The sequence below is a fragment of the Nasonia vitripennis genome, chromosome 2 (genome assembly GCF_009193385.2).
Source record: "Nasonia vitripennis strain AsymCx chromosome 2, Nvit_psr_1.1, whole genome shotgun sequence".
NCBI lineage: Eukaryota > Metazoa > Arthropoda > Insecta > Hymenoptera > Pteromalidae > Nasonia > Nasonia vitripennis.
This window is the reverse complement of record NC_045758.1, coordinates 34,669,162-34,679,623: the sequence shown is the minus strand read 5'-3', so window position 1 is coordinate 34,679,623 and position 10,462 is coordinate 34,669,162. Positions and strand designations below refer to the sequence as shown.

At 36.9% G+C, this 10,462-nt stretch overlaps 1 protein-coding gene across 4 annotated transcripts in view; it reads right to left on the bottom strand.

The window, feature by feature from the left end:
* LOC100118474 (AP2-associated protein kinase 1) overlaps nucleotides 1–10,462 on the bottom strand; it is a 17,464-nt gene extending 7,002 nt beyond the window's left edge. Inside the window, exons 1-13 of one of the 4 annotated variants that reach the window (XM_031924238.2) lie at nucleotides 10,075–10,457; nucleotides 9,302–9,987; nucleotides 7,858–7,973; nucleotides 7,626–7,759; nucleotides 7,424–7,535; nucleotides 7,142–7,345; nucleotides 6,965–7,068; nucleotides 6,759–6,891; nucleotides 6,085–6,682; nucleotides 5,656–5,998; nucleotides 5,093–5,249; nucleotides 4,428–4,677; nucleotides 4,308–4,355 (exon numbers count right to left, since the gene is read on the bottom strand). In XM_031924238.2, coding sequence (XP_031780098.1) covers nucleotides 4,308–4,355; nucleotides 4,428–4,677; nucleotides 5,093–5,249; nucleotides 5,656–5,998; nucleotides 6,085–6,682; nucleotides 6,759–6,891; nucleotides 6,965–7,068; nucleotides 7,142–7,345; nucleotides 7,424–7,535; nucleotides 7,626–7,759; nucleotides 7,858–7,973; nucleotides 9,302–9,419 — 2,317 coding nt within the window. In that variant the 5' untranslated portion in view covers nucleotides 9,420–9,987; nucleotides 10,075–10,457. Of the gene's footprint in view, nucleotides 1–4,307; nucleotides 4,356–4,427; nucleotides 4,678–5,092; nucleotides 5,250–5,655; nucleotides 5,999–6,084; nucleotides 6,683–6,758; nucleotides 6,892–6,964; nucleotides 7,069–7,141; nucleotides 7,346–7,423; nucleotides 7,536–7,625; nucleotides 7,760–7,857; nucleotides 7,974–9,301 lie in introns of all 4 variants that reach the window. The other 3 variants (XM_031924239.2, XM_031924241.2, XM_031924240.2) reach the window with 3 other exon arrangements.

Below are 10,462 nucleotides of genomic sequence, written 5' to 3'. Positions count from 1 at the left end.
TATTTAGCCATTTTAAAAAGGGTCCTCAAACAATGTGTCTTTTGTAAGCTTTTGAAAATGGCTCGGTTATATGCGTATTATCCCTGGTTAGAAAACTCCACTGTAAACAATGTTGTGCAAACATTGAAAGCTCCAGTTTACAACAATTTGTTTTTGTCTTTGACCAAAGCTATTGCAAGTGTGAAAGTGACAAATTAAACTATGGCGGCAGGCTAGTTGCTACTGATCCTGAGCGATTGATCATCTTAATGATTTTCTTGAAATGAAATTGATACGCCCAAGAGGCAGCGTTGATATTAACAAATTGTTGGTACTTTCATTTTTTGTTAGTCCATTTAATAAACCAAGCCAAATACTTACCTACTACATACTTTATACATTGTCTACAAAAAAAAATGTTAAAAAAACGTGATAGCATTGGATAGGTAAATCGTCTATGCACATTTTGATCACTAAACACAATCACCCATTTGTTGAATTTCATCGGCAATAGTTAATCGTCATGTCATCAATCACATTATTGTAATATTATTGTATAGCTTAGAATTAAAGGAGAAGAGTCAGAGAGGAGGTGTCTGATTAGGTCTGCTGCAGACAGTGCATATCAGATATATGTATCAGTGTAGTGCAAAAAAAGTAAGAAAATATTACACTTTTGACTTGATGCTACGACTACTAAGGTCTGCATACTGAGATATTCTCTCTCTTTCGAGCGTATACCACTGTACAACTTATGTACTTTCAATACTTGTTACTTTTTCTTTACAAAATCGAGAGAGAGAAAGAAAGGACAATGCGTGAAAAATAAAAAAAAAGCTACGTAACATGTTAGTAGTGCCACCATTTCGTCTGGAACAGTCCTAATCAGATTCTGGGGGTCAGGGATAAAACCGCGAAAAACGCAGAAATGCATGTTACAAATTATACATTTTTTCCTTTAATTACTTTCGTCAGTTTTTTTCAAAATGAACAAATTATTATTTGTTACACTAGGTGGAACGGCATAAACAAATTAAAAAGGTAATTCAAGAATGATAACGATTACGAAAAAAAACTACTTTAACTTGTAAATTTTCTACTTAAAATGGTAGAAAAAACAAATATGCCTACTAAAACTAGTTCAGAATGAATTCTACGTATGCCTAAACACACTAAAAAAAAAGAGATAGGGAAAAATTCTCAACATTGCTGCGTTTTGCACGATTATCGATAAATAATTTTCAAGAACAAAGAACTCGATGTGCTAATATACATATTGTTTATTGCTGTTAACATTAGTATCTTAATACACAGCAATGCCCCAAATTTGTCAGGCTTATTCGATGCTCTCCGACGTTTACATTCGAAACGGCAATCTTTCATTATTGTTATATATATACTAGTTTCCTTCTTATCCTTTTTTTTCACAAAATCTTTATAATCGACAGTACAAACAAAAACGACTCACATTTACAATTGAAACTGAAAATTTACCCAACTGGTCTCCACTGTTTCAAACTAATATAGTCGACGTATACTTGCTTTTATTGTTAAAAAACGTGTCGCAGAAAGTTTGATTAACAAGCACGATAATAAAGTTTGAAAAAACACGTTCGAATCTAGCAAGCGTATGGGAATGAAATCAGTAAAGAAACGCCTTGGGTGCCCGATATACAGCAAAAATTATATACAAATTGTATATAATTATACATAATTATACATGATACATACAAGCAAAGACAGTCACATATTTAAATATAAATTGAACGCTTTCGATATATTTAAATATATAAAACGGTTAAGATTCACCAAAGGGATCATGTTAATTATATATTAACCAACCCATGAATAAAAAACATGTATATTATATATATAACTCATATACAACTTGTACACACTTTATTGCTTTAAAGGATAAAAGACAGAAAGACGCGCTTCTGGATAAATGTAAATAAATCCAATTAAAAGCCTCCTGAACTCATTAGGGTGTTCCAGACAGTGGACAGAAAAGACACTTTACCAAAAGCACCCGGTTCACACAGTATATAGCGCAAGAAAAGCCAGTGCAAGTGCCAATCCGACTGACTCACAGACATGTACACAACTTTAGCTTTGAGAATACCACACGATAAAAACATTGTATGAGTGATCCGGTTACCATTTAGTGCCAACAGATGTTTATAGTCAGTATTTACACAATCGTTAAAAAAAGAGAACAAACTGGTACACACAAATAAGCAAGCGTTCCATTATTCCCAAGATCTTCAGAGGTGTGCTACTAAAGTTCATACATGCTGCAGACTCCACAAGACATTCGTGAGATTTTTTGACTTTTGTTTATTATGCATTAAGATATTGAAAGTATAGATCGTTTGTCTGATATATAGTTTTTACATCTTGCTATGGGAAATATGTATGCAATACACCTTTGTAACTTTTACAGATAGATACGTATAGAATAGAACAAATGAAATGAAAATTCATATATTTGTGTATAGCCAAGAGAGGGGAAAGCGTATATTCATAGTCGTGCCAGCACGCAACACACAAAAAGACATGGAAGAAGAATTTACAGCATCAAAAAGTATAGAACTTTGACTTTGTTAAACTATATGTATATAGAGTCATTGCTCTTTAGTTCGTTTTTCTTTCGAAATATCGCAAGAGACTATTATTTATTTATATATTTATATGTGTATGTAACTATATTTATGTATACGTGAATTAAGTTTAGATGCATTTTCTGTGTGCTTAACTGGTGCACGTTCTTGTATTTTCTTGCCATTTTTATGAATTCGGATTCTCTTTCACGAAAAATACAGCAGTTATTCGTTTCTTCACAAGAATGTGGCTACTATTTATACTATACAATCGTTAACGCTATAATATAATTGTTCATCGCGTCTAAGTAGAATGCAATAGACATTGCTCTCACATGTTACACTTAATGAAAACATCCCTTTTTAATCGTATTTATTATTTATATATGATACAAGTAATAATAATTCCTCTCTTTTGGCCATCTTTGCAATCATATCTCGACTTGCTCATTTACGTCTTTATGAACAATTCCAGCATTACTTTCTCAACGTTTACGAACTGTATATGACGCAAAATTATTTACAGCGACTCTAGCAATCTCAGTGTATGTTGTATAGTTTTGTGCCAAGTGATAAAAACCCCAGTTTATTATACGACAGATAATGACTTTTTCGTTTTTCTGTACGTGCCAAAATACTCGCCTTTATAATTATGCTTTGACAATATTCTTAAAGCGTGATTTTGCAAATTAATTACATTCTTTTCATTTATAAATTACGCAGAAAACTTATATTAGTGTTATTACGTAAGTGATGCATAAAGACTGAAACTCAATTGCAAATAATTTGTGTATAAAAATTGAGCATAATCGTAACTGAAAAATATTAAATCACAGAACATTTTTTACAAGCAGACTTTTTCATACGTCCGGTTGGTAAATACCTACTGACTTTGATTTTTAAAGCGAATAGAGGATTTTATTTGAGCTTTTTCCCACTACTTTCGGCGACATGCGTGCCGACAGTTATAAATATAAAAAAAAAATTGTAACTTTTGTCTTTGTATCTATTATAACAAATTAATTCTTAACAACTAAAAACACAGTATCTGTATTTGACTTTGGACTGAAAATTGTAGAAACTGTGTAAGTTTGATCAATTGAACTTAATGCTAAAAATAAAGCTATAGCATTATTTTTAGCAGATAATCGTATTTGAATTATAATCAGAGGTTTGCCTCCGGTGCAGGGCCTCGAAGTAAGAGTACGCGACAAAAAAAAAATTATTTTAGCCCCGGAATGACCAAATAGATTATATAGTACACATATAGTTAACAATCTACAGACTAGAATTTTACGAAATAATAAATTTTGCCTAGAGTCGTCGCATTTATTTTCTTTTGGATAATTAATCACGTTATTATTATTCGCGCCTAACAGAGAATAATTTTATTTCAAACGAAAAAAAACGCAGTGCTTGAAATTTAATTTGGTGCCATATTATCTTTTTTTCGTACTACTATTCGTTCTAAACAAATATCATTATAACCGGTTGATTCAGGTATTGATATAGATTTTCTCATATACCTTTGTGCTGATTGACTGAATTTTCGCAAAAAAAAATACTTTATAAAATAGCTCTTTTTTCCTTTAAACTTACAATGCTCACGTATATGTAAGCTCCACAACTAATTCCGAAATTCATCAAAGACAGACCGCGAGGTACATATCGTTATAAGAGGAAAGAATTTGTAAAAATAGTAGTGAAATAAAATTTCTCATGCATTACCTCCAGCAATAGCTGCAGCCTTTGTTCCGATTTTGCTCTTTTTGCCTGCTAAAAAGAAAAATAAAGCAATTATGCTGACAAGAACCAACGAGCAGACATTTGAAATTTAAAATCACATACTAGGCAGACTGAAAGGAGCCGACTCAAACGGATCCTTCGGTACTTCTGTATAGCTCATGACCAAACTCTCGCGACTCTTGACGCCGCCAATGCTGCTGTTGCTTCCTCTTCGTATCTTATCAAATTCCGCACCAAAGATGTGGTCCTCGGTGAGCTGACTGAACGGCTGCATGTCCTCAAAGGGGTTCCAAGCCGCGATATCCGCGCTCAGTGATCGATTTTCCGCTCCCGATATGCTCGATAATTCTCCCTGATTTATGAAATGACAGAACGACCGAGGTGATAAATTGACTATGTTTTGATTACAGAAAATTCGATTCTGGTCAAACGTAGACCTTGCGCCCATCATTGCAGAAATAAAAAGTAGGCTAATGACATGATCTGACAAGTGTTTGCTCGCATGCCAATTATTATATTTTTCTCTGCGACGATGGAGCGCAACTGTCCACGATTAACTTTGACTAAGTTGAAGCTTGGTGCAGTGCAATAAATAAACTTTGGAAATAATAAATCCGTATTGAAATGATTAAAATGAAATTCTAATAAACAAAAGTATAAAGTAAAATGGTATTTAATAATATCAGTTTTCTGATTTTATTTTTCAAAGAACTTGTCAAAAACAAAATAAGGGAACGAAAAAAAAAATGGTGCGCTCTTCTACTTACAACACGTACATGCGACGCGCTTGCACCGATTCCGAGTTTGATATCCGTGGGTACTTCTGGAGGCGAAACATCCTCAGTGCGAGGCTTGACAGACGCTTCGTAGGGTGCTAGGAACTGAGACGTCTCGTTCGCAAAAACTCTGTAAGTATTGACGTTTCTGTCGTCAAAGTGTGACGTCATGAATGAAGATTATGAAAAAAAATTTTTAAAAAAAAATCATGAGTTATGATTATTACATCTACGAGGATAAGATCTTTTTATCAAGGTAATGGATTTACAATATGAATAAATTAGTGAACGTTTCGGTGAAATGAATTTTTTGTATTAGAAGTGCTTGTAATCAATAAATATATATGATAATTATAACGTGTACGTTTAACATTCTGAACTGTATCTAAGCTGTGTCGAAATACACTAGAAAGTATTCCAAGCTTCCCATTGATATCTTTTCAACATATCTGCTCATTAGATAACTATCACTTCCGAATGACGTACCGTAGTGAACTGTTTTTTATCATTATCCTATCGTATACCATATCACACGAAAAGCAAAGGTGACTTACTTATTGAATGCACTCGTATCGCTGACGTTCCGCCTATGCCTCGAAGCAGAGGAGCTCAACGTTGGACTCTCCGGGGGTGAGGTGCTTGAACTTATGTTCTGACTAAGACTTTCCGTTTTATTGACGGGCTTTGGCAACACTGGTGGAGCCAAATTTTGGCTCAAATTAATAGGTAGCTGCGAAGGCGGTGGGAATTTCGTTGATGGAGCAGTACCACTCGTCGGCGTGATCAGTTTTTGCGGAATCTTTGAGGCATTGGGTTTTGGAGCAACCGGCGGTGGGATTTTAGCAGAAGTTGGGCCCGGTAGGGAACGACCGTCATCTTTGAATGGGTCGGGATAACCTGAAATTAACATAGTTATTTAAATAAGATTCGGCTGTACATTATTTATAAATAAATAAAGAATCTTTAAGTGAATAAAGTCTTACCGGAGGGAGGGAATAAAGCTTCTAAATTATCATCGTTTCCTGGAGCTACCGGTGTTCTCGGATCGTGCTGCCTTGAATCAAAGTAATAAAGGTTCTTGTCTGGCACTGTGACAGGCGATTGCTGAGCTAGCGGAGAATGACTTGTCATAGGACTCTGCGATTGATTGAATAACTGCTGTCCCTGTGGTTGCCCAAAGGGAGTTGTTTGACTGGGTGAAGGAATGTGTGGTGGCACTTGAGCAAAGGATGACTGCAGGTTTTGCTGACTATTACCAGGTATTGGCTGCAAAAAAGCTTGGGGAGTATTGATAGGAGTGATTTGCTGATTGACCTGCACATAGGAGACCGAATTACTCGCCGGACTTTGCGGATGCAGCTGATTTCCCTGGCCGGATATCTGGCTGACTATCTGACCGCTCAAACTAATGGGTCCGGTAGTGACACCCTGACCTTTTGGTCTTTGCCTGGGTGTCACTGACGTGCCTTCGACAGTGGTTACTGTCGTGGTCTTTGGGATTTTCACAGATGACGACCGCTTTATACATTCTGACTCCAAAGGTGGACATGGCAAACCCTCTATCGTAGGAGTAGTAACTTTCTGTAAATTTGAAAATAACATTATTTACAATGTATTGTCAATTGGCAAAATAACTACGAGAAAATTCACAACTTACATGTAAATTTTGAACAGGATTTTCTTTACCCGCAATCTGAAATGCGACCGCCGACACTTGATATATATCGGGACGAATGTCAGGATCAGGTTCCAGCATATAACGAATCAAACAATGAAGAGACTTGCTGTATCTATAAATATTTCAAAATAATTAGTAAAATGTAATTATAAATCCTTCGAGTCACTTATACAGATAATATTAACCTTGAATTATCAGGTATAGTGAAGTTTCCAGATTGAATAGCCAGAGTACTTTCTCCAAAAGGCAAAGTGAAAAAGCACAACTTGTACAACAAACAGCCCAGAGCCTAAAAAATGTATTTTATGAAAAAAAGTTATTATTTTTATTATGAAATTAATGTGATAATTTTTTATAAATACCCAGATATCTGCTTTTGTTGTAATAGGTTTACCACAATACATGTCAACCATTTCTGGAGCTCTATAACTAAGTGTTGTATACTTTTTTATTTCTTCTTCTACAATAGATGCTCCATGAACACTAGGATTTAAAACTTTTCCTGTTGCTGAGCCAAAATCACATAAAACATAATGTCCTGAATCAGATAATAAGATATTCTCTACCTGCACAAAAATTATATTTCATTGTATTAAAATTATATTACATTATTATGTTAAGTAGTTTGAAATAGTAGTACAAACTTTTAAATCCCTGTGAACAATAGGTGTCTGACAGTGGTGCAATCGAGATACAGCTTCACACGTGTCACAAAATATTTGAAGCACTTCTGGTTCCGTGAATCCTGTTTGTAACCTGTAAGTTAATAAAATTAGTAGTCAGGTGCTGCATAGGATTAATACAGTTATAAAAAGTTTATTGTTTGCAACTCTACTTAATACATACCTGTTGTTCATCATCTGAAGAACTTGCGATTTACAATAAGGCATCAGGAGGAGGAGCTCATGAACTCCTCCTCCTGTATGTGTAATACTGCTGTCTACATATCCTATAATGTTTTTATGTCCACTCAAGTTACTCTGAAAAAATTATTAATAATTTGTGAATTTTTACAAGTAGATGATAAACTGACATCTCAGTCACATGATTGAATTAAAATAAATTATGTAATGCTTACTGCAATTTGTATTTCCCTTTTACAAACATTGAGATCGTGATCGTTGTTGACATACATGCGCTTTAATGCATAACGACCACCTGAAGATTTGACTAGGAAGACTATGGCAAATCCTCCTGCAATCAAAACAAACCCAAACTCGCATTAGCATGATTGCTCAGCACAACAGCTAACATTTTAGTTGAAATATTTAATCTTTATATGTGTTGAATAATTAAATTATTGTAGACCTAGAAATTACAAACAATGTTTAATTTAAATTAACCATGAAATAGCCTTTCTTATTTTGTTAATTGTTGAATTAATCAAGCATGTTTAGCTTGCGTCATTCAAGCCTGATTTATAGTACCAAGTTTATCATATACATGTAGCTCCACCCCCTGGAAATTTGACATTACAAAATTGCTGTGACAGCAGAGCAGTGGAAAAAAAGTTTTTGTTCAGAATTTATATAGAAAAGGATGGATACATAGATTGTGTAATTTTCAAGTTTGATGGCAAAGATATGTATAAAAAACACAACTAGAATCATTATCTTGAGTGATAAGATTACTGGCTCGATACTGTGAAAATTTGATGAAACACAGGTGGCTTATCAAGATATTAGTTGCGGTATAAGAATTGACTAAATGTTGTTTTGAAAACTTTAAATACAAATGCTGAATCAAAAAAAAAAAAAAAAAAAAAATTATTCAGGATGATCCACAGTACATCCATGTTATTGAACACTGACTTTGGGTTATTCCACTGGAGCCAGTGATTCGCAAATAAAGAACCATAAAACAGCAGGCATAAATTTTATGCACCAGGCAATCCACTTCTTCCATCTCGGAGTAAAAGTGTCATCAGAGAAATTAATTGACAGCGCAGAATTCAGTGTGCAAAATTCTCCCTGCTCATTTCGGCAAGATTCCGCCAGTGGCAATTTACTTTTATTGCTGTCTGATAAGAGCCTCTGGCACATTTATTAGTTCTAAATACTTTTCAAGAGAAAGTACAACTCCAATCCATCGGGGACAATGAGGTGGGAGCAAGCGAGAGGGGAAAGAAAAAAACAATCAAGCTGAGTGAGCAGAAGAGAGAGAGAGAGAGAGAGAGAGAGAGAGTGAGAGAGAGAGGCAAGATTTATGTACAGTTATAACTGCAGAGAGGGAATGAAATGCCGCGCAAAACGTAAGCGGATCGACACTAGAAAACAATGCGGTCGGCCGTCATATGTGCAGCACACTCGTCCTCCGCCTCCTACTTCTCCTCCTCCGCCTCTCTGCAGTACCTATAGGTAATTTCCGTTTGCTCGACAACCTCTAAAAGTCGCAGAATGTACATACGCATCAGAATGAAAGTATACAAAGCGGCTAGGATCGCAAATAGAGCAGACGACCCGAGAGATACAGAGAGAGAGAGAGAGAGCGAGTGGGAGGAATAGAGAGAGGGACTAACTCACCTTCGGCCAGGACTTCCTCAACGGTGACGGTGTGCCGGCCGACGACGAAGACCTTGCCCAGGTAGCTGTTGGTCTCCTTGGCGGCGGTGTTGTCGATCTTGGAGAAGAGTTTCTTCATGCTGGCTGCTGCTTGCCGCTTCTCGCGGCGGCGACTTCTCCCGTCGTTGTCGTCGTCGTCGCCCGCGGCAGGCGACCGTCTTCGTCAGCTCTCGCGCAGCGCAGCCGAGCAGCGGCCGAGTGCTGGCTTGACATAAGGCTCGACTGCTCGCCGTGTGTCTCTGTCTCTCTCCTCTCCCGCCCTATTCCGTCCTCTTCTTCTCTCGCTCTATCCTCCTCCTGCGCTATTACTGCGCTACACTACCGCCGCCGCTGACTACTGCTGCCTCTGCCTCTGCTCTGGCCTCTGTGTCGCGATCGTGGTAGTAGTAGTGGCTATCTACACTCCTACTACTTCGCTCCTTTATTATTGTTGTTATTATGTCGCGAGGTAATCGTTATTAGACAGTCCTTCGTCGCCCCCTCAGATCCGTCCGCTTATCCTTCTGTTCTCTGCGACGAGCGGCTTCACTGTGCTGCATAGGCTATGCTGAATTTCCTCTCGCACAGCACGATATATGTATGCGCAGGTGCAGACTGCAGCCGTGTAGCACAAAGTGTTCGCGGACCAAATAGCCCCTTCAACGCATCTATATACATATACGTATAGATACACAAACACGTACAGTCGCGAGCGATCAGTATATATAACGGAGCAGAGCGCTACCGTTGTTAACCTTTAAAGCGCTCGTGGGGGCGGGACACTCCGTATCTGCAGCAACTCTGTCCTCAGAGTCTTCTCGCTGTCGTCTTTTTTTTCTCTCTCTCTCTCTCTCTCTCCTCTCTGGTTTTTTGGGCTCAGCCAGACGTCATGTTTCGTGTTGATCCGAGCTGCGCCTGCCTGCTAGGGATGTGTGATATTTATCGATACCTGAACATGTCGATATTTTCTTTCCGATATATCGAAAATTTTAATCGATATCTCAGCTACTGATAATATCGATATGATTTGTAAGATATCGGCTCCCGATATATGAAAAAAAAATACAATTTTTTAAGAAAAATAATATTTTACAGTTTAAGTTTACCACAATGTTTATCAAGTCGCGGCGCAAAGCGCACTGC